Source organism: Sorex araneus, chromosome 6, assembly GCF_027595985.1.
Source record: "Sorex araneus isolate mSorAra2 chromosome 6, mSorAra2.pri, whole genome shotgun sequence".
NCBI classification, from domain to species: domain Eukaryota; kingdom Metazoa; phylum Chordata; class Mammalia; order Eulipotyphla; family Soricidae; genus Sorex; species Sorex araneus.
In genome coordinates this window covers 106,182,547-106,206,179 of record NC_073307.1, presented here as the reverse complement: position 1 = coordinate 106,206,179, position 23,633 = coordinate 106,182,547, and the positions used below count along the sequence as shown (strand labels likewise).

The 23,633-nt window shown below is 39.0% G+C and overlaps 1 protein-coding gene and 2 pseudogenes across 1 annotated transcript; all 3 read right to left on the bottom strand.

The window, feature by feature from the left end:
- Window positions 1-581: 581 nt before the first annotated feature.
- LOC129405581 (craniofacial development protein 2-like) lies at window positions 582-1,633 on the bottom strand (annotated as a pseudogene).
- A 6,357-nt stretch (window positions 1,634-7,990) lies between these two features.
- Window positions 7,991-8,944, bottom strand: LOC101547465 (olfactory receptor 52N4-like). Its single transcript, XM_004621239.1, has one exon. It carries the CDS (start codon window positions 8,942-8,944, stop codon window positions 7,991-7,993), a length of 954 nt encoding a protein of 317 aa, XP_004621296.1.
- Window positions 8,945-18,764: 9,820 nt separating this feature from the next.
- Window positions 18,765-20,078, bottom strand: LOC129405575 (uncharacterized; annotated as a pseudogene).
- Between the last annotated feature and the right edge of the window lie 3,555 nt (window positions 20,079-23,633).

The window sequence follows — 23,633 nt, the reverse complement described above, 5'->3', positions numbered from 1 at the left end:
TGGGACGAAACCTTGCATATGGCCAGGAAGCATGTGAAGAGATAAGCTAGTGTATTGATGAGTACTGGAGGCAGATTCTTCTGTTGTTTGGGTCTGATTTTATCTGGATGGTATGCATCTTTACTGATGAAATGTCGTGTCGAATTTCAGAAGGGAGAACATTGGGAATGACATATCCATCCTGTGGAATTTGGTATGTGGGCAGGAGGATGTGGCTGTCAAAGAGATTCGAGTAGAAGTAGTGAATAATCTTTTCCATTGCCCTTCTGGAAGATGTGATAGATCCATCAGGACTTCAGAGGGCAACCATCTTGGTCTTGTAGTTGGTGAAGAACAGGTAAGCATTGCGAATACTTTTCCTGGCTTCTGATGCATTGGCCAACACTACTGCTCTTCTCTCTTTGAGGTCCTCCTTTATGGCTTCTCATCACTGGTTTGCGAGCTCGGACGTTAGCTTGTGGTTGCCTGAGGCTTGTGCCAAACCACGTTGGCAAATGAGTTCGAGAGTTTCCGAAGACAGGAGTCAGTTTGTGTCTTTCCCACTTGGCATTCTTCACACAGTCATGGAGGTGCTGAACCAGTCAGTCATATTCCTCATCGATGTTGCCAATGACAGCATCTTCCCACATTGCTGCAATAGTGCCAAAGAGCTCCCAATTTGTGGTCATTCTGGGAGTTCTCTTCTTTTTTTTTATTTTTTGCTTTTTGGGTCACACCTGGCAATGCACAGGGGTCACCCCTGGCTCTGCACTCAGGAATTACCCCTGGAGGTGCTCGGGGACCATATGGGATGCTGGGAATCGAACCCAGGTTGGCCGCGTGCAAGGCAAACGCCCTACCCGCTGTGCTATCACTCCAGCCCATGGGAGTTCTCTTCTTAAACTTAAACTTTGCAGACCTTTCTCCCACTCTGTGAAGTAGAATTTTGCATGAAAGAGACGGTGGTCCGATCCTGTTTGGAATTTTGGGACAACAGCGACATCAGTCAGGCAAAACCTTCAGTTGAATATGATGTGTTCAATTTTGTTGTAGAACGATCCACTGGGAGACTCCCATGTCCAACATTTAGATTCAGCCTTCTGGAACTGTGAGTTATCATGGATGGTCTTGGTCCATATGATGAACTCAGACAGTCTCTCACCCTATTCGTTCCATTCTAGGCCATGGATCCCAATGTGGACTTCTTTGGGCGATCTTCTTGGTCCTATCTTGTCATTTAAATCACCGACAATGATCTTGTAGAAGGTGTGGTCTTCTTTATAGAACTTCTCCAGCTCTATGTAGAACTTCTCAATTTCTTCTCCATCATAGTTGGATGTTGGTGTGTAGATAAAGGAGATAGAAACTGCTGGCAGTGAGCCACATCTATCTAAATGTAATTGTCCGATTTGGGTTGTTAGGCATTCGAATGAATCAATGCTCATGGCCAAATTCCTGTTGATAAGGACACCCACAGCACCTATGCCTTTGCTGTCGCATGTTCCAAGGAACAGTTCTTCTCCAGTGTTGAAAATGGCATGATGTAATCGATGCCTTCTGGTTTTGGTCAGACCACTGATGTCGTACTTGATCTCTGTGCTTGCACCATCAGGTCCTCAATGGATGATTCCGATGCCAGTGTACATGCATTGAAAGTACAGTCATTTTAGTGTTTCTTCATTTTGGCAGTCTAGTTTCCCTGACATTTTATCAGTCTCTCCTTGCTCATCCTTCTTAATGCTGTCATATTGGGGGCTCTTTTGGTGTCAGGCAGATGAGGCCCATTGTTGTTACTGTTTTTCGCATATCAAATACGACATGGGTAGCTTGTGACAACTGGAATGAGAAGGAATGTGAGTGAAGATAGACTTTCGGCAACTATACCACCTCTGCTTTGCTGATGACATCATTCTAATAACACCAAACATTAGCCAGTTGGCACAAATGCTGGCCGACTTCAACTGCGAGTGTGGAAAGGTCAGACTACAGCTGAATCTCATCAAAACAATTTTCATGAAAAATGAAGTAGTCCCTGACATTCCATTTGCTCTCAATGGAATGAATATCTCTGAATGCAGCAGCTATGTGTACCTGGGTTGATAACTCAACATGAGGAATGACTTGGCACCAGAACTGCACAGGAGGAAGTGAGAAGCATGAAATGCCTTCAAGAGTGTTGAAGAAGTGGTTAAGAGGACAATGAACTTCCGGCGCCAGATACATCTTTTCGATTCCACCATCATCCTGCACTAACATATGCCTCAGAGACCTAGGCCCTACACAAACAGGATGAGAACACTATTCGAGTGTCCCAAAGAGGAATCTAAGAGCTATGTTTGGAGTATCATGTTTCACTCAAGTGAGACGTCTGAACTTCGTCAACGACCAAGAATCAGGGACACTGGAAGACTGCTTCATGAGTGGAGGGGAGAAGGCAGATGGAATAGAGAAGGGATTACTCAGAAAATGATGGCTGAAGGAATCAGTCAGGATGGGAGACATGTGCTGAAAGTAGATAATGGACCAAACATGATGACCTCTCAGTGTCTGTGTTGCAAGCCATAATGCCCAAAAGTAGAGAGAGAGTATGGAGAATATTGTCTGCCATGGAGGTGCGGGAAGGTGGGAAAGTGGGGGTATACCCGGGATATCGGTAGTGGAGAATATGCACTGGTGGAGGGATGGTTGATCATTGTGTGATTGTAACTCAAAAATGAAAACTTGTAACTATCTCACGGTGATTCAATAAAATTAAAAAAAAAGAAGAAGAATCAGGGACGCTGTTTCATTTGCCAAGGCATCAAAAATCAGATGGACCAGACACATAATGCAATTCAGAGACGACAACTGGACTAGAGCTGTTACCTACTGGATTCCACGGGACATCAAAAGACCACATGGCCGCCCACCAACAAGATGGTCAGACTTCTTTGTCAAGACCCTGAATGAATGGTTTGAGGCTCTTCCTGTTCCTGGAGTGAGCAGATCCCACTGGGCTACACTAGTGACAGGGATGAATGGAGACATTACTGGCGCCTGCTCGAGCACTTGTAACACAAGTGATACAAGTGAATGATAATAGGGAATTGCATTGAATCTGTAGTTATTATAGGTAAATGGTTACCTGTCCAGTTCATGATAGTAGCATATTTTTCCATTTCTTTGTGTTCTGTTTTTTTTTTAACAATTTCTTATAGTTTTCAGTATACAAGTCTTTCAACCACTTTATTTATTTAAAAAAAATTTTTATTAGTGAATCACTCTGAGTTACATTTATAGACTTACAAATTTTTGTGCTTGTGTTTCAGTCATACAATGCTCAAGGGGGCTGGAGTGATAACACAGTGGGTAGGGCATTTTCCTTGCACGCAGCCTACCTAGGTTCGATCCCTGGCACCCCATATGGTCCTCCAGGCACCACCAGGGGTAATTCCTCAGTGCAGAGCCAGGAATAACCCCTGAGCATCACTGGGTGTGACTCAAAAAGCAAAAAAAAATGCTTGAGTACCCATCCCTCCACCAGTGTCCATTTTTCACCACCAATGATCCCAGTATCCCTCCTACTCTCCGCCCCCCCCCACACCCTACCCTGCCTCTGTGGCAGAGAATTTCCTTTTGTTCTATCTATCCTCTTGGGTTTTGTGACTTGCAATAGGATATTGAGTGGCCATCGTGTTCCATCTATAGTCTACCTTCAGCATGCATCTCCCATCCTGAGTGGGTCCTCCAAACACCCTTTACTTAGTGTTCCCTTTTCTATCTGAGCTGCCTTTTCCCCCAGCATGTGAGGCTGGCTTCCAAGCTGTGGAGCAAACCTCCTGGTACATATCTCTACTTTCTTTGGTATTAGTCTCTTATTCTGTTACTTTATATTCCACAGATGAGTGCAATCTTTCTATGTTTGTCTCTCTCTTTCTGACCCATTTCACTTAGTATGATACTTTCCATGTTTATCCACTTACATGCTAAGTTCATGACTTCATCTTTTCTAACAGATTCATAGTATTCCATTGTGTAGATGTACCAAAGTTTTTTTTTAACCAGTCATCTGTTCTCAGGCACTTGGGTTTTTTCCAGATTCTGACTATTGTAGACAGTGCTGCAATGAACATACTAGTGCAGATGTCATTTCAACTATACATATTTGCCTCTCCGGGATATATTACCAGAAGTGGTATTGCTGGGTCAAATGGGAGCGCAGTTTCTAATTTTTTGAGAGGCATCAACACTGTTTTCCCAAAGGGATGAACCAGTTGGCATTCCCACCAACAGTGAAGGAGGGTCTCTTTCTCCTCACATCCATGCCAACACCAGTTGCTTTTGTTCTTTTGTATGTGGGACAGTCTTTGTGGTGTGAAGTGGTATCTCATAGTTGTTTTGATCTGCATCTCCCTGATGATTAGTGATGAAGAGCATTTTTTCATGTGTCTTTTGGCCATTCGTATTTCTTCCTTCAGAAAGTTTCTGTTCATTTCATTGCCTTATTTTCTGATGGGGTTGGAGGCTTTCTTCTTGTAGAGTTCAACCAGTGCCTTATATATCCTTGATATCAACTCCTTATCAGATGGGTATTAGGTGAATATCCCTTTTAATTCTGTAGACTATCTTTGTATTTTGGTCACTGTATCTTTTGAGGAGCAGAAGCTTCTTAGTTTTATATAGTCCCATTTGTTTATCTCTATTTCCACTTGATTGGTCAGTAGCATGTCATCTTTGAAGATACCTTTAGCTTCAATATTGTGGAGGGTTTTCCAACCTTGTCTTCAATGTACCTAATGGATTGTGGTCTGATGTTGAGGTTTTTAATCTATTTTGATTTGACTTTTGTGCATGGTGTTTAGTCGAGATCTAATCCTATTTTTTTGCATGTGGCTGTCCAGTTATGCCAGCACCATTTGTTAAAGAGGCTTTCTTTCAACTACTTTAATAAATTTATTCCTTAATATTTTATGATTTCTTATGTCATGTCACTGTCACTGTCATCCTGTTGCTCATTGATTTGCTCGAGTGTGCACCAGTAACGTCTCTATTGTGAGACTTTTGCTACTGTCTTTGGCATATCGATTATGCCACAGGGAGCTTGCCAAGCTCTGCTGTGCGGGCATGATACTCTCTGTAGCTTGCCGGGCTCTCTGAGAGGGGTGGAGGAATGGAACCTGGGTTGGCTGCATGCAAGGCAAATGCCTTACCACTGTGCTATCACTTCAGCCCATGATTTCTTATGGTATTAAAAATTGATGATTAGAACATTTTTAAAAACTTTTTTGCTCATTCTTTATTAGTATATAAAAACAATTTTGTTGTATTGGTTTTACAACCTAAAACCACTATAATATTTTATTATTTTTTTGTGAATTAATTTATTTGCTTTGTGTTTTCTGTTTTTAATATTATGTCATCTGAAAATTGTGACAGTTTTAGTCTTCCAATTTGGATTCCTTTTATGTCTTTTTCTCGATCTAATTGATCTGGCTAGAATTTATAATATTGAGTTTAGTAATAGTGATAAGAATGCACAGTCTTGTCTCATACTCAGTCTCAGAAAAATAATTTTCATATTTTTGCTATTGAGTATATGATTTGTTCACCATTCCAGTTACAAAATGATGCACTATTTTAGTTTTAGTTTTAGTGCTTGTGTTCTGAGGGCCACACCTGGAAGTGCACAAGATTTACTCTTAGCACTACCTCAGGAATCACTCCTGGAGGAGCTTGGAAGAACTTTATCAGACCCTTCGGATCAAACCCAGGTCAGCTGCATGCAAGGCAAGTACTCTTCCCACTGTACTATAACTCCACCCCCAATATGATCCACTATTAAACTGTGGATATTCCTTTTATTTTAAAGTATGTTTTTTCTGTGATGAGTTTACTGTGAGTTTTTAATTCAAACAGATGTTGAGTCCTCATAAATGTTTTCCTGTATACTGAGATTATCACATAAGTTCTATCATTAATTTTGTCTATGTACAATCATGTTATTTTATTTCATATATTGAACATCCTTTTATCTCTAGAATAAATACCATTTGGTCATGGTGAAAGATCTTTATAATGTATTATTGAATCCAGTTTGTTAAAAATTTGTTTGTATTTTTGAACTTAGTCACGAGATTTTCTTGCCTATCATTTTATTATTTTGTGGTGTTTGGTATTGGTATTGCAGTAATCATAGCCTCTTCAAGTGAGACGAGATCATAACTTTCTCCTCCATTTTTTGAAAAATTTGAGAAAGGAGATGGAGGAGAAAGTAGTGTTCTCAGTCTCCCATGCATATCTTCTCTCTATTCCCACAAATAGGATGGGGATTTATTAAAAGTGAGGGTCCACTTTTGTCTTTTATTTTATGCACTATCTTCTTACTAATAACATTGAGGTGCATGTTAAATGAAGAAAATTAAGCATGTCATAAAGCAGAAGTCATTTAGGGAAAAATTATGATATTGATTGCCTACCACGTGACAGTACCAATTTTTCTATCCTTGATTTTAAAGTATACATATGTCAGTGTTAAAATATGTTACTAACGACAGTGCTTTAAAATAATAAGATTTATTTATTAAGCAAGTATTCATTGAAAACCTATTATGTTACTAGAGCTATAAACAAAGTACTAAGAATATAATATAACTAACCATACAATAGGAGTGGGAAACAGGAGTAATTCAAATTATTGTACATATAACTCTAAACTACAATGCATAAAAATTTCACTTATTTTTTAGAAGAAAATAAGTGGTCTGCTCTCTAGAAAAATATCCTTCAAGGAAATTACATTTAAACTGAAGTACAATATGAGTAATAATCATAAAGATAAAAATAAGGCTATGGAATTATTTTAAAAAAACATAAGGATATGACAACCAATAAATAGATGATGCCAACTGGCCAATTGACAGACTAAGGAGGGGTAATTGGGGCTGGAGAGATAGTACAGCAGGTGAGGTGCTTGCCCTTCCTGAGGTGCTTGCCAACCCGGAATCAATCCTCAGTATCCCATATGGTCCCCCAAGCACTGCCAAGAGTAATGATTGAGTGCAAAGTCAGTATTAACCCCTGAACATTGCTGTGTGTGTCCCAAAAACAAAAAGAAAAAGAAGGTTAATTACATATATTAGAAATACATTACACTTCATCACTATTATAGATATTGCAAGGACATATAAATATTTAGATTCACATAATACAAATTCTAAAGAACATGCAACAGTTACATTAAAGCATGTACCAATTGAAAAAAATTGGAGGAAGTAGCCAAGAAAATAAGAAATATAGAAAATGAATAAAACAAGAGTTAAAACAAAAAATTATTTTGTGCAATAAATAACTCATGTCTATCTGTCTGGAACTTAAAATTAATAAATAAGAGAGTTATCCATACACTTATAAAAATAATACTATAGGAGTAGTCAATAGTCCCTGATGTTTATCTGAAAAACAGATAAAAAAGTTCTTGAAATAAATCAAGTTTTTTCTATAACGCAGGGGTCAGGCAGTAAATTAGTATTTCAAAGAATCTCTCATAAACTTGAAATTCAAAAGTATCTTCATAATTTGCTACTCCTCTTTCTGTGAAGGCAGAGTTTTGTTGATTAAAAGCAAGACTATCCATTCCCACTTACAGGCTTTCATTGCCATGGTGGTGGGAAGTGGCCCATGTTCTCACAAGTTCAAAATAAGTAACTAGTTTGTTTCTCCATGAATTGTATCCAGGTCTACCAAAGTTCCAATTTCTTTATAATTTCCTGATGAATCTTGTCAATGCAATTAAATAATAAACCTTGAGGAGAAAGGTCTTAAGAATATTATTTGCTGATTGATTTTTGGGATACTCCAGCCTTTCTACTTTCTAGGTCCATATCTAAACACATGAGACTCAGAAGACATTTTCTACTGTCCATATTCTTCAAGATAACTTCATTGCTTTCTTTTCACTATCCCCACTAGGCAGATGATTTGAGCTGTGGAGTTCCCACTCCTTCAGGGAAGATTAATCTGATGAGAACTACACTCAGGTGGGATCAACCCTCTTGGAACTTAGAATTTTGAATAGCCGCTCCCGGATCTGCTTGGTCTTGACTCCATAGACAATGGGGTCCAGTGCTGGTGGAAAGAGCAAGTAAAGATTGGCAACAATGACTTTGGCAGCAGATGCTGTGGGTGGCCCAAAACGCTGCATGACAACAGAAAGAAAACCTGGTCCATAGAAAAAGATGATGACACAAACATGAGCTGTACATGTGCTCGCTGCTTTAGCACGTGCCTCGGGTGAAGGAAAATGAATCACAGTCTTCACAATCTGTCCATAAGAGTAAGCAATAAATGTCACATCCCCCACACCAAGGAATATTGCTACAGCAAAGGCATAGAGATTATCCACAGTGGTGGTTCCACAGGCCAACTTCACCACTGCCATATGTTCACAGTAAGTATAGGCAATTGTGTGGGAGCCACAGTAGGGTAATCGGTGGGCCAGACTTGGAAAGGAGATGGTTAATCCAACACCTCTAAGGAACACCAAGCCTCCAATCTTGGCAACAATAACTGGAGTAAGAATGGTTGCATAACGCAGTGGGTTACAGATGGCCACAAAGCGATCCAGGGCCATGGCCACCAGAACTCCTGACTCCATAGCAGAGAATGCATGAATGAAGAACATCTGGGAAAGACAGAAATGGGAGCTGATGGAGGTAGCATCAAACCAGAAGATGGCCAGCATCTTGGGCAGAGTGGAAAGAGAGAGGATCAGGTCGACAAAAGAGAGCATTGCAAGGAAAAAAAACATGGGCTGGTGAAGGCTGCGTTCTGTCCAGATGAGAAAAAGAAGAACACCATTTCCAGTGACAGCCAGGAAGAACATGAAACAAAAGGGAAGTGATATCCAAATGTGAGCTGCTGTCAGTCCTGGAATGCCAGCCAAAAAGAATGTATGTGGAAAGAGATGAGAATTATTAGAAAGAATCATGACGAACATCTCACTTAGAAGAATGAACAGCCACTGCAAAGAAGAACAAGCAAGTTTACCATAGAGATGAAAGAGCAATACACTCTTTCAACACTCTCCCTGTATATTTTTCAAACAGAGTTTTCATAGAGAAAATACAATTACATCTCTATGTTCCCTGTAGCACAATCCACAATAACCAAACTCTGAAAACAATCCAAGTGTCCAAGAATAGATGACTGGATAAAGAAGCTATAGTACACATACACAATGGAACATTACCCAGCTATGATAAAAAATAAAATCATGCAGTTTGTTGGCACATGGAGAAACCTGAGTGAATTTAGAGGGAGAGAGACTGACAAAGAATGATCATGCTGAGTGAATTTAGAGGGAGAGAGACTGACAAAGAATGATCCCTCTCGTACGCAAATATAAAGAAGCATAATGGTGGAATGACAAGTTCTCAAAGACAATTGGAAACAAAGAAAATGAAACCTGGTATTTCAAAGGAAACATACCTCTTGATTACAGGGGTGAAGGTTGGGGGGGGGTACTGGGGAATAGGACAGGGAGGGGGTAATGATGATGGTGAAGGGAAGCTTTCAACTGGGAGGAGGAAGTGGTGCTAAAAGGTGGTAGTGTTATATATGAAATCCTTCTAGCAACAGTACTGTAAATCACAATGCAAAAACATGTATGTATATGCATATATATTTTAAGTGCTTCTCATAGGAACAGACTTGAGGGTGGGACGCGAATGGGGGTGGTGATGGGGCATTGGTGAAAGGAAATGGACACTGGTGAAGGTATCAGTGTTGAAACATTGTATACCTAAAACATAATCAAGAATAATTTTTTAATTTCATGATAACTAAATAAAAAGGGGGAGGAGACTATAAGAGATAAACCAAAATAGAATTGGAAAAAATAGTTTCAGCAGTCAATATTTATGAAAATCTACAAAAAACACAAAAGGCACGTCAACTGGCCCAATGGGAAATGCACTAGACAAAATCAGGATTCATGTTCTAAAATAAGATATCCTGATATATCTGTGATCTGGAACAGTTCACACAGCCTCTTATACAGAATTGTACAGAATTCTAATTCTAATTAAAAGCCTAATTGTACAGAAACATTCAACTAAAATCTTCCCCATTATACTAATTTCCCAAGTTCTGAATGTTAGTGTTCTATTTAATCAGAAATAACCTCACTGATTTCACCATTTTAAATTACCACAATCTTGATGTTAACAAAAATCCTTTTAGATGAAAACATTGTACTTCTCAAAGCTTCACTTAGCTACTAATTTATTAAATAAATGGTCCCTGATGACTCCAGTACTAGTCAAATTCCTCCTGAGACTATTTCTTAATCATTTCACAAAAGCACACCTTGTTTTACTTCCCAATATTACAATAGCTGTCTGAATTCATGGTGATATTGTACACCAGTTGATAAAAATTCAGTTGCTGCATTCAGAAAGCCACTACAGGGGTGGGCTGGAGCGATAGTTCAGCGGGTAGGGCATTTTCCTTGCACGCAGATGACCCGGGTTCAATTCCCAGCATCCCATATGGTCCCCTGAGCACTGCCAGGAGTAATTCCTGAGTGCAGAGCCAGGAATAACCCCTGTGCATCTTAGGGTGTGACCCAAAAAGCAAAAAAAGAAAAAAAGACACCACAGGGGTTTAAGTTCTGGCATCCAATGCCAGTTGGATCACTGGCACCTTATAGTTCCCCAACACCACCAGGAGTATGCCCTGAAAATCACTGGGTATGGCTCCAAAACAAGAATAAGGAAAAGAATTCAGTTGTTATGACCTAAAATGAAAAGATTTGTTTGGCTATAATATCATGCAAAAGCCAAGGAATTTTAAACCAAAGCAACATTATTAAGAAGAGCAAAGAAAATGGGGAGCTATTTCCTCCAATTTCATTTTTATATTATCACAAAGGGTACATAAATTTCTTCATATTCACAATACATACTATGCCCACTACCATCCTTTTGTGGGTTAGAAAGACGAAATCTAAGTAAATGACCAAGGGTCAGTTACTGTTTATTGATTGAATAAATAGTATTGATTGAATAAAGAGTTCACACCCACTGGTCCCTGAGCTAGGAAGATATCTATGTTTAGATAACCCTGTCTCCATGACAGTAGTGACAGCTGAAATGTCCAGAAAAATATTCAGAGGCATGAGGTTAAGGGTGGGACATAGAGAAATTTAATGAAGAAGAGCTGATAAAAATGATTTAGGAATACTGTACAACTGAAATCCAATCACGAGCAGCTTTGTAATGGTCTGTCACAGTGATTCAATAAAACATTTTAAAAAAATGATTTAGGAATTTACTGTCTCCGAATACTACCTAAACATCAGTACCAACATCTTGCATTAAATCATAGCACACACACATAGACACATAAAGTAACTTGGTTCAAGGATCTAACAGGGCTTGAAAAGATGCAGTTGCATTGATTTCACAATTTCATTGATAACAAGAAGTGACCTCTAAGCATGAGAGAAAGAAGCCAAGTCTGCCTGAGTATAATCCAATAAAGAAGAAAACACATATTTAAATTGGCCAGAAACATTTTGCATTTTTCTTTAGGAGAAATCACGTTATTACTGCCTATATATTCCACCTCAGTTCTTTTTTTTAACCATGCATGTTTTTTTAAAAATTTTTATTAGTGAATCACCGTGAGGTACAGTTACAGACTTATAAACTTCATGTTTGCATTTTGTTTACATCCCTCCACCAGTGTCCACACAGTTCTTATGGAAACTGTGAGATGACTCTAGAAGTCATGAGGTCTGGAAAGATGGGATATTTGAGTAAACCCACAGTTTAATGGAATAAATAAACTCTGCACCAGGAATTAAGAACCTTATTCAGGATCCTATTTTGATCATAGGTAAGCATTTCGACTTTGAGCAATGCTTCTAATCATTTTCAAATCTAGCTTCATCACATGAGATGGGTATGCTTCATCCTCCTTCTGAGTATCATTATAAGAATAAAATGTGATATGTGAAAAATTTTTAGTCAGATGCAAAAAATAAACACCTATTGTTACTAGTTACACTGAATTACAAGGCATACATTATGCAAGAGTAGATATCTTGTTCATAACAACAGAAACTTCAAAGATTCAAGGCATTGCATTTGATTTGATGAAAGATTATAGATCCATGGATGAATGTTATATAGTAGCAATCTTAAACAACCTAGACAAAAATGCTCTATTCTCCCCTATTTTATTTTATTTTGCCTTTCAAACAATATTATTCTCCTCAGTGCCACCAGGATTGGATGGGAAGGGGGAGGGTGTCAAGAAATGGGGCTTGGATCAAGAAGATAGTACAGAGGTTAAGGGATCTTGCACGTGGCTAGCTTGAGTTCAATCCCTGGTACAATACATGGTATATTGAGCACCTTTAGGACTTATTCCTGAGCTCAGAACCAGGAGTAAGCCTGGGATATTGAGGAAGAAAGAAAGAAAGAGAGAAAGAAAGAAAGAAAGAGAGAAATAAATAAATAAATAAATAAATAAAGAAAGAAAGAAAGAAAGAAAGAAAGAAAGAAAGAAAGGAAGGAAGGAAGGAAGGAAGGAAGGAAGGAAGGAAGGAAGGGAGGGAAGAAAGAAAGAAGGAAAGAAAGAAAGAAAGAAAGAAAGAAAGAAAGAAAGAAAGAAAGAAAGGAAGGAAGGAAGGAAGGAAGGGAAGAAAGAAAGAAAGAAAGAAAGAGAGGGAGGGAGGAAGGAAAGAAAGAAAGAAAGGAAGGAAGGAAGGAAGGGAAGAAAGAAAGAAAGAAAGATAGAAGAAAGAAAGAGAAAGAAAGAAAGAAAGAAAGAAAGGGAGGGAGGAAGGAAGGAAAGAAAGGAAGGAAGGAAGGAAGGGAGGAAGAAAGAAAGGAAGGAAGGAAGGAAGAAAGAAAGGAAGGAAGGAAGAAAAGAAGGAAGAAAGGAATGAGGAAGGAAGGAGGAAGGAAGGAGAGGGAGGGATAGAGGGAAGGAGTTTCAATAAAGATTACAAATAGATGAATGACTATTAAGTCAGCTCCAGAAGGATGTTTGCCTACTTTCATACACCTAATCCCTCTTTTGTCTGTTTTCATATACCACAAAAAGCCTAGATACCAATACTCTGTACTGGAAGTATACAGTATTTATAGTATCATTAATTTTCCCTAATGATACCAAACACATAAATTCCCACATTGGACAACTTGCCAGGTTATTTTCTGAGTGGACTCTTTATGCTTTGCCCAGCCTTAATTCTCCCCTTAGTCATTACTTACCGCACCAAAACGATGCACTAACTGACCTACAATGGATGAAAAGTTGAGCTACAAGTGCAGAAACAGTGTATTTAATGGAACTTTTTCCAGGCATTTTCTGTAGGGATCCAACATAAAGCACCCCCCACACACCTACCCCATACCAATTAGTACTTCTTGTTGTTCTTCAAACAAAGATCTAACAAGAACTCTTTTTCTTATTGGGGCCTCAGGGAACATCTCCAGCAGGGAATATTTTGAATATTTTGAACAATACACTCTAGGGTACCTTGGCAAGAGGAGCCAAAACCATAAGCAAAGAGATTTCCTACCACAGAGAAGCAGGGTAACCAGGTTTGACTAATCAAGCAAGATATGATTCATGAAGGGTTAGGAAAAAGACAAGGAGGGCAGGAAGGGCAGTACCATATAATATTACCAGGATATTGTGTGACTTTATGTGAAACTATTAGAATAATGGACTAATAATTAAGAGCTCTTTTGAGAACAGAGATACTAGCCAAGAATAAGGCTGGAGAAAAATGGCAAGTATGTCCTGTATCTGAAATTAAAATCATATATATAAGCATAAGCCAAGTTCAGCTGTATAGCCAACCAAATGTTGAGGTGAATTAACTCGGAATTCTTCTGTTTATAAATCAAATTCTTTGTATTTGACTGTCATCTCATCTAACAAAATTGCTCCTACAAAGAGTGCCTTATAATCTCTGGCACAATTTCAAAAAAGTATGAAGAATCTAGACTTTCATTTGTTGAAAGGAAGTGGAGAAACTGGGGATATACACATTACACCTAAAAAAGAACACTTTGGGTGGTATACATTACTCTTCATGAAGCTTTCAAATTCAGAAATAAATATTCCATGGAAAAAACGTGTTTTGTTTGTGAATTCATAAAACAAAAAACATGTGCAAACTGATCGCTCAAGGCTCAGTCATACCGGTGTGTCTTTAGAATGTAATCTGTGATTATAATTTAGAATTATGAAGATGACGATTTAGAAGTATTATTTAGAATTATAAAGACAGAAGTCAAACAGATTATATTGGAGAGGAATAACATTTGATCACTTGGGCTGTCAGTACCCAGAATCAGGTTACACATTTAAAAGAGGCATGTTTTGAGAGTATTACCTAGGTACAGAGGAAAGGAGAATAGTTGATCGGTCTCATTTAGGTAGAGCCAAGATTAATAACACTAACATAAAGCACTCAATTTCCTAATATAAGAAGTCAAGCTTAATAAAGCAAAATTTAGATGAAAGAGAGAATATGTGATCTATAATATCCCTAAAACTGCATGCTCTGAGTGTTATGAATTGAAAAACATCAGCCTGGGTCAGAGCAGAATGTAGGATATTTTCCTTGCATGCAACTGACTCAAGCTCAATCCCCCTCACCTCATATGGCTCCCTGAGCCATGACAGAAGTGATCCCTGAGCACAGAGCCAGAAGTAATTCTGAGAATACTAGGTTTGTCCCAAAATCATAGATATATATGGTATGGAATATATGTATGTGTATATGTGTGTATGAATATATATATAATATATATATATGCCAGCCTGATCCCCAAGTAGAAGGAATAAGGTAATAAGAGGATCCATCGGGGGCTGGAGCGACAGTATAAGCGGGAAAGGCTTTTGCCTTGAATGAGGCTGACCTGGGTTAGATTCCCAGCATCCCATATGGTCCCTCAAGTACTGCCAGGAGTTACTCCTGAGTGCAGAGTCATGAGTAACCCCTGAGCATCTCTGGTTGTGACCCAAAAAGCAAAGAAAAAAAAGAGGACCCATAACAATAACATAAAGAACAAACAAGAAGAACTGAGGATGCTGACTAGTAGTTGAAACAGAAAGTTGGACTCAGAAAACAAATTAATGTCTTAGGACTGGAACACTAGATTATTGTTTATATGAACTACATGACTGAAGTTCTCAAATTCTAATCTAAAGTAATAAATTTAATTAAATAATCAAAATATTGGGGCAAAGCCAAAGCTTTGAAATTAGTCAAAAGTCTTTAGTTCAATTGTATGACTGAAACTCAATCATAAATAATTTTGAAACTGTATCTCAAGGTGATTAAAATTTTTTAAAAGGCTTTCCTTGAAATTATTAAATATATATTGAGTTTCTCTTAAAATTGTGCAAAGAAATATAGATGTTAAACAGAGGCGGGTCAATGATGCATATTAATCTTAGGTAAATCGCTGCCAAAAGAAAAGTGGAAATACCAGCAATGATGTGTGGATGCACCTCAGAGAAATAGAACTAACTGCCTTGGAGAGAAAACATCTAATTAATGCCTGTGGGATCAAGGAAGAGTAAAAATGAAGTTACATTAGAGGCTAGAAAAAGTTGAAGAGTGTCTCAATAGCAACCAAAAACACAGCAAAATTCACTAAGTATGAAATTAATAACAAGCAGGACTGGAGAATGCAAGCATCCAGATATAAGAAGCCCAAAGAGTACCAGCTAAAAGACACCCTAATAAAAAAAACTCCAAGACATATCATAATCAGAACAATGAATACCACAGATAGAAACGCAATACTGCAAGCAGCAAGGTCAAAGTAGGAAATCACATATAAAGGAGCACTCCTTAGATTTACAGCAGACTTATTAGAGAAAGGGGCTGGAGCAATACCACGGCGGGTAGGGCATTTTCTTTGCACATGGCTAACCCAGGTTTGATTTCCCCACCCCTCTCAGAGAGCCTGGCAAGCTACCGAGAGTATCTCGCCCACGTGACAGAACCTGACAAGCTAACCGTGGCATATTCAATATACCAAAAACAGTGACAACAAGTCTCACAATGGAGACGTTACTGGTGCCCGCTGGAGCAAATCGATGAACAATGGGACTACAGTGCTACGACAGTGCTATTAGAGAAAACCATCCAAGCCCAAAGACAATGGTGGGATATAGTGAAAAAATCTCAATGAAATGAACGCCTCACCAAGAATACTTTATCCTGCAAAACTCTTACACAAACTCAAGGAACAATACATTATTTCATGTATAAACAACAGCTCGGGAACTTTATAGACTCAAAACTAACCTTAATAGAAGGACTAAAGAAGTAACTATAAGACAAGACAAGCCCCTACAAGTACAACAAACCTCTACAGAAAGATGGCACAAAACCCTATGACAATAATCTCTTTATATGTCAATGGTCTAAATGCACCAATTGAGAGACACAGAGTGACAAAATGGATTAAAAAATTGAATCCAACATTCTGCTGCCTATAAGAAACACATCTGAACAGTCAAAACAAACAGACTCAAAGTCAAAGGATGCAAAATAATCCTTCTAGCAAACATTTCCCTCAAAAAAAATTGGGTGGCCATACTAGTATCCGACAACATAGATTTCAGGCTGAAAAAGATTAGAAAGGACAGTGAAGACAATCTTTTAATAATCAAGGGATATGTACATTAGAAAGAAATCACACTCCTAAACACATATGCACCCAATGAGGGGCCAGCGAAATACTTAAAATAACTGCTAATAGACTTCAAGGAGGACTTTGATAGCAACACAATAGTAGTTAGAGAATTTGAAGCCACCTTATCACCTCTTGATATATCAACAAGATTAAAACTTAGCAAGGAATTACTGGTTTTAAAGGAAGAAAAGAAAAAAGGGCTAATAGATGTATACAGGGCTTTCCATTCCCCCAAAATAGAGTTCACATTCTTTTCCAGTGCACATGAAACCTTTTCCAAGATAGATAACGTGGTGGGCCACAAAACATACCTCAATAGAATCAGAAAGATAGAAATTGTATTTTCTGACCATGATGCATTGAAGATAGAAGTTAATATACAGAAATGGAGAATCAAATCAAATACCTGGAAATTTAACAACGTGATGTTAAACAATGAGTGGGCCAGAGATGAAATCAAGGAAGAAATCAAAAGATTCCTGGAAACAAATGAGAATGAAGACACAACCTACCAGAAATTGTGGGAAACAGTGAAAGCAGTGTTAAGGGGAAAATTTATAGCTCAGAAAGTATTTCTCAGGAAGGAAGAAAGGGCCTACATAAATAACTTAACATCACAGTTTAAGATCTTACAAAATGACCAACAAAAGGAAACCAAACTAGGCAGGAGGAAGGAAACAATAAAATTTAGAGCAGAAATTAACAACATGGAAACCCAAAAGACTATCTGAAAGATCAATGAAACCAAGAGCTGGTTCTTGAGAAAATAAACAAGATTGGTAAACCACTAGCAATACTCACAAAGAAAGAGAGAGAACCCAAATAAACTGAATCAGATATGAAAAGGGGAACACCACAACAGAAACCAAAGAAATTCTAAAGATCATCAGAGATTACTCTGAAAGTCTGTATGCCACAAAACAAGAGAACCTAGAAGAAATGGATAAATTTCTGGATTCCTATAACCTCCCAAGCCTGGGCCAAGAAGATTGGAATACTTGAACAGACCTACCACTATCAAGGAAATTGAAACAATAATCAAAAGTCTTCCCCAAAACAAAAGCTCAGGTCCAGATAGATTCAGCAGTGAATTCTTCCAAACATTTAAAGAGAATCTATTGCCAGTCCTTTCCAAGCTTTTCCAAGAAATTAAAACAGAAATTCTCCCAAACAGTTTCTATGAGGCACATATCACAGTAATACAAAAAGCAGACAGAGACACCACAAAAAAACAAAATTACAGCCAATATCACTGATGAACATAGATGCGAATATCCTCAACAAAATATTAGCAAATAGAATCCAGCAACTCATCAAAAAGATCATACACCACGACCAAGTGGGATTCATCCCAGGGATGCAAGGATGGTTTAACATTCGCAAGTCAATGAACATAATACATCATATCAATAAAAGAAAAGATAAAAATCATACGATCATATCAATAGACACAGAGAAAGCATTTGACAAGATCCAGTACCTGTTTATCATGAAATATCTTACCAAAATGGGAATTGAAGGTACTTTCCTCAATGTAGTTAAAGCCATCTACCACAAACCCACAGCAAGCAATATCCTCAATGAAGAAAAACTAAGAGCCCTCCGTCTAAGATCAGGGACAAGGCAAGGTTGCCCACTCTCACCACTTCTATTCAATATAATACTGGAAGTACTTGCCATAGCAGTTAGGCAAGAAAAATATATCAAGGGCATCCAGATAGAAAGGAGGAATCAAGCTATGTGCAGATGACATGACTTAGAAAATCCTAAAGACCCTATAAAAAAACCTCTTAAAAACAATAGGCTTATAAAATGAAGTGGCAGCTTACAAAATCAATATTCAAAAGTCCATAGCTTTCCTATATACAAATAATGAAAGAAAGGAGACATTTAAAAAATCCTGTTCACAAACCTGCTGGTTTTCCACTGGGACCAAAACTTGCATTCAGACAGGTGTGTGAAGAGCCGAGCCAGTGTATTGGTGAATACTGGCGGCAGATTCTTCAGGTGTTTGGTTCTGACTTTGTCTGGACTAGGTGCTGTACACATCTTTACCAATGAAATGGAGTGTCAGATTTCGGAAGGGAGGACGTTGGGAACGACATATCCATCCTGCAGGATTTGGTATGTGGGCAGGTGGACATGGCTGTCAAAGAGATCCGAGTAGAAGTCATGAATAATCCTCCCCATTGCCTTTCTGGAAGATGTGATAGATCCATCAGGACGTTGGAGGGCAGTCATCTTAGTCTTGTAGTTGGTGGACAGGCGAGCATTGTGAATACTTTTCCCAGCTTCTGCCACATCGGCCAACACTGTTGCTCGTCTCTCTTTGAAGTCTTCCTTTATTGCTTCTCTGCACAGCTTTGTGAGCTCGGGCATTAGCTTGTGGTTGCCTGAGACTTTCGCCAAACCACGTTGATGAATGAGCTTGAGAATTTCCAATGACAAGCGTCTGTTTGTGGCTTTCTCACTCTCGGCATTCTTCACGCAGTCATGGAGGTGCTGAACCAGTTGATCATATTCCTTGTAGATGTTGTCAAGGACGACATCTTCCCACATTGCCGCAATAGTGCCAAAGAGCTTCCAGTTGGTGGTCATTCTGGGAGTTCCCTTCTTAAACTTAAACTTTGCAGACCTTTCTCCCCGCTCTGTGAAGTAGAATTTTGCACAAAAGAGATGGTGGTTCGATCCCACTTGGAATTTTGGGACAACAGCAACATCAGTCAGGCAAAACCTTCAGTTGAATATGATGTGGTCAATTTCATTGTGGAACTGTCCACCGGGAGACTCCCATGTCCAGCGTTTAGATTTGGCCTTCTGGAACTGTGAGTTACCATGGATGGTCTTGGTCCACATGATGAACTCAGACATTCCTCACCCTATTCGTTCCATTTTAGGCCATGGGTCCCAATGTGGAGTTCTTCGGGTGACCTTCTCGGTCCTATCTTGGCATTAAAATCACCAACAATGATCTTGTAGAAGGTGTAGTCTTCTTTATAGAACTTCTCCAGTTCCATGTAGAACTTCTCAATTTCTTCTTCATCGTAGTTGGATGTTGGTGCATAGATGATGAAGATAGAAACTGCCAGCAGTGAGCCACATCTATTCAAGCATAATCGTCTGATTCTGGTTGTTAGGTATTCGAATGAATCAATGCTCATGGCCAAGTACGAACTTGACAGGGTTGACAGGAACACCAATGCCACCTATGCCTCTGTTGTAGCATGTTCCGAGGAACAATTCTTCTCCAGTGTAGAAAATGGCGTGATATGATCGATGCCTTCTCGTTTCGGTCAGACCAATGATGTCATACTTGATCTTCTGTGCTTGCACCATCAGGTCCTTGATGGAGGCTTCCGATGCCAACATATGTGCATTGAAAGTACAGACATCATTTTAGTCTTTCTTTGTTTTGGCAGTCTAGTTCGTCCCTGAGATTTTTTCAGCCTCTCTTTGCTCATCTTTCTTAATGCTGCCGTATCAGGGGCTCTTTTTGTGTGAGGTGAATGAGGCCCATTGTTACTGTTTTTGGCATATTGAATATGCCATGGGTAGCTTGCCAGGCTCTGCCGTGTGGGCGGGGTACTCTTTGTAGCTTGCCGTGCTCTCTGAGAGGGATGGAGGCTTTTAGGGCAGGAATTATGGAAAATGGGTATTAAGTGTCTTATGGTGTATCTTATGGTCTGGAAAGTGGCCTGGAGTGTGGCGGTGGCTGGGTAGTGGAGGTAGTGGGGGTTAGCTGGTGAGGTATTTATCTGGCTTTAGTAGGGTGAGGCATCTGGGTTTGACCCCCTCTCTCAGGTGCCGGAGATTGGAGGAGGCAAGCAGAGGGTCTTGTTTTTGGGTCTAGTTGAGCCTAGAGTCCAAGGTCGCAGTGTTCTTACCTGATTTTGTGGGCTTTGCTCATGTGTGAGGTTCGGCCCAAGTATCTGGAGAGCAGCCTGGAGCGTGGCGGTGGCTGGGTAGTGGTAACATATATAAAGACGCACAATGTATCATCTCTACTGTATCATCTCCATGACATTTTTCAAAGAAATAGACAAAAAACTCCTGAAGTTCATATGGAACAATAAACCTCCACGAATAGCTAAAGCAATCCTTGGAAAAAAGAAGATTGGTGGTATCATGTTCCCCAACTTCAAACTGTACTACAATACAGTAGTAATTGAAACCACATGGTATTGAAATAGAAACAGACCTACAGACCAATGGAATAGAGTTGAATATTCTGAAACAGCTCTCAAGTATAGAATCACTTAATCTTTGATAAAGGAACAAAAAATGTGAAGTGGAGCAAGAAAAGCCTCTTCAACAAGTGGTGCTGGAAAAACTGGACAGCTACATGCAAAACAAAAATGAATTTACACCTCTGTCTAATTCCAAGCACAATAGTCAGATCAAAATGGATCAAAGACCTCAATATCAGACCTGAATCCATAAGGTGCATGGAGGAAAATGTAAGCAGAACCCTTGGTGATATTTTAAAGCCTTCCTTCCTTCCTTCCTTCCTTCCTTCCTTCCTTCCTTCCTTCCTTCCTTCCTTCCTTCCTTCCTTCCTTCCTTCCTTCCTTCCTTCCTTCCTTCCTTCCTTCCTTCCTTCCTTCCTTCCTTCCTTCTTTCCTTCCTTCCTTTCTTTCTTTCTTTCTTTCTTTCTTTCTTTCTTTCTTTCTTTCTTTCTTTCTTTCTTTCTTTCTTTCTTTCTTTCTTTCTTTCTTTCTTTCTTTCTTTCTTTCTTTCTTTCTTTCTTTCTTTCTTTCTTTCTTTCTTTCTTCTTTCATCACCGTGAAATAGAACATCACAAAGCTATTCATTATTTGGTTTCAGTCATACAATGTTCCAACACCCATTCCTCCACCAGTGTACATTTCTCACCACCAACATAGCCAGTTTCCCTTCCACCCCCTCCTCCTCCTTGCCCCCCGCCCCGCCATCTCTGTGAGGTATCTTTTTGCTCTCTGTTTCTCTATTTTTCCTTTAGTGGATGATGGTTTGCAAATGGGTGGCTGCTTTGGGTCATGAATGTGACTGCCAGGGCTTCTGGAAGTGCAGGGAGGTAGAAAGAGGTAGTTCATCCTGATTCTGAGAGAGCCTAGAGATTTCAGTCACAAAACCCGCATAACTGAGTTTTCAGCAGATTAATTAGGTGAGGTACATCCTGAAGCAGTGGACTCTGGCCATGGGTATCGCAGAGATTTTGGATTGTGGGAGCAAGCAGCTAACAGGGGATCTGCTTGGGTGGACACCAGGCTGTCCTGTTCCCCTCAAAATTACCCTGTTTTGAACAGCCTTGAGTGATTCTGAAATTAATTGTGGTTTTTAATTTCTTTAGAGATTTTTTTATGAGTCTCTGCAACAAGGTCAATTATTATAGAGAAGAGCTTCCATGGTAGCACTGGACTTGGTTCATGGGGGTGACTTCCATTGCTTTCAAGAGTGTAAGGAAGTGGGGGAGATAGCCCATCCCAACTCTGAAAGATCCTGGAGATTTCAGTCACAAAGTCTGGATAACTGAATTTTCAGCAGGTTAATATCTCAGTGAGGCCTGTCCTAGGACCATGGAGTGTGGCCTGGGGTATGATGCGGTGATTTTGGATTGTGGCAAAAAGAGGTTGCTGTGGGTCTCTGCTTGGGTGGGCACCAGGGTGACCTGCCTCACTCCGATGTACCCCATTTGTACAACCTTCCACAGGTCCAAGATTAATTGCTGCTTTTTCTTCAAAGCATTCTTACAAATTTCTGTACTGGAAGAGAAATCCTTCTTGGAAGTACAGAAACATAAACAACATAAAATATGGAATAAAATAAGAATAACTTTGAGTAATTTTATATTTTACTTACAAAGGGAATATTTATAAAGATGTTTGCTGAGATCCTAAGTGACAGTATAGTATTAACCCAGGACTAATAACCACCTACACATATGGGTATGGTTTAGACTAAGTCATTTGGTCATTGGCTAATTTTTTATCCTTCTAGTAGGCAATATCAGAGTGCTGCCATATTTGTTTGTGCTATATATTATAGAGAATGCATTGTGTGTCTATAGCTTGACATAATGTTAAGGATATTTTCCATGATTCATCGAGTATAGTTGCTTATAGGAGAGTGGGTCACTAGTACGCTGATTCTTCAATATCTAAAATACTTAACTTCATTACTTGCCTTTACAGTAATTATTGGTCCAAGAAAGTATAGAAGGATAGACTAACCTGACCACTCCTAATACAATATCCATTAATCACCAGACATTGCCTATTTCTCATAGCATTAGCTTTTCTTAATACCATATATTTCTCTACAAATCTGAGTTACTTGTGTAACAGTATTTTCTTGTGAACTTATAGGTCTTAATTTGTATAATTTCAATAGAGTTGTAATTTACTTTGAAGTTTTCCCACTTTCCTGTTTCTTTTTTTTTCCTTTTGGTTTTTGGACCACACCTAGCTTACTCCTGGCTCTGTGCTCAGTGACCATTTCTGGTTGACTTGGGAGATCCTATGAGATACTAGCAGAGGTCTTATGTGGGATTGAACCAGGTGTAAGGCAAGGGATAGAACCAAATGTAAGGCAAATACGCAATGTACTATCACTCTGGCCGCTCTCCCTCATTTTCTGTTTAATCAATTGCTATTTATTTATGTTGCGTTGCATATTTATTATAACAAATTATTGCATATTTATTTAGTTATTGCTAGATTTTAGAGTGGGAAAGGGGAAAGCTGCAGTGTCAGGTTGTCATCCTTATTCAGAGTTATTTTTGTTTGTGATGGAAGGGGTACACACCTATGTACCTTAACGGTGATGAAGGAAAGAAAGAAAGAAAGAAAGAAAGAAAGAAAGAAAGAAAGAAAGAAAGAAAGAAAGAAAAAAAAAGAAAGAAAGGAAGGAAGAAAGAAAGAGAGAAAGAAAGAGAGAAAGAAAGAAAGAGAAAGAAAGAAA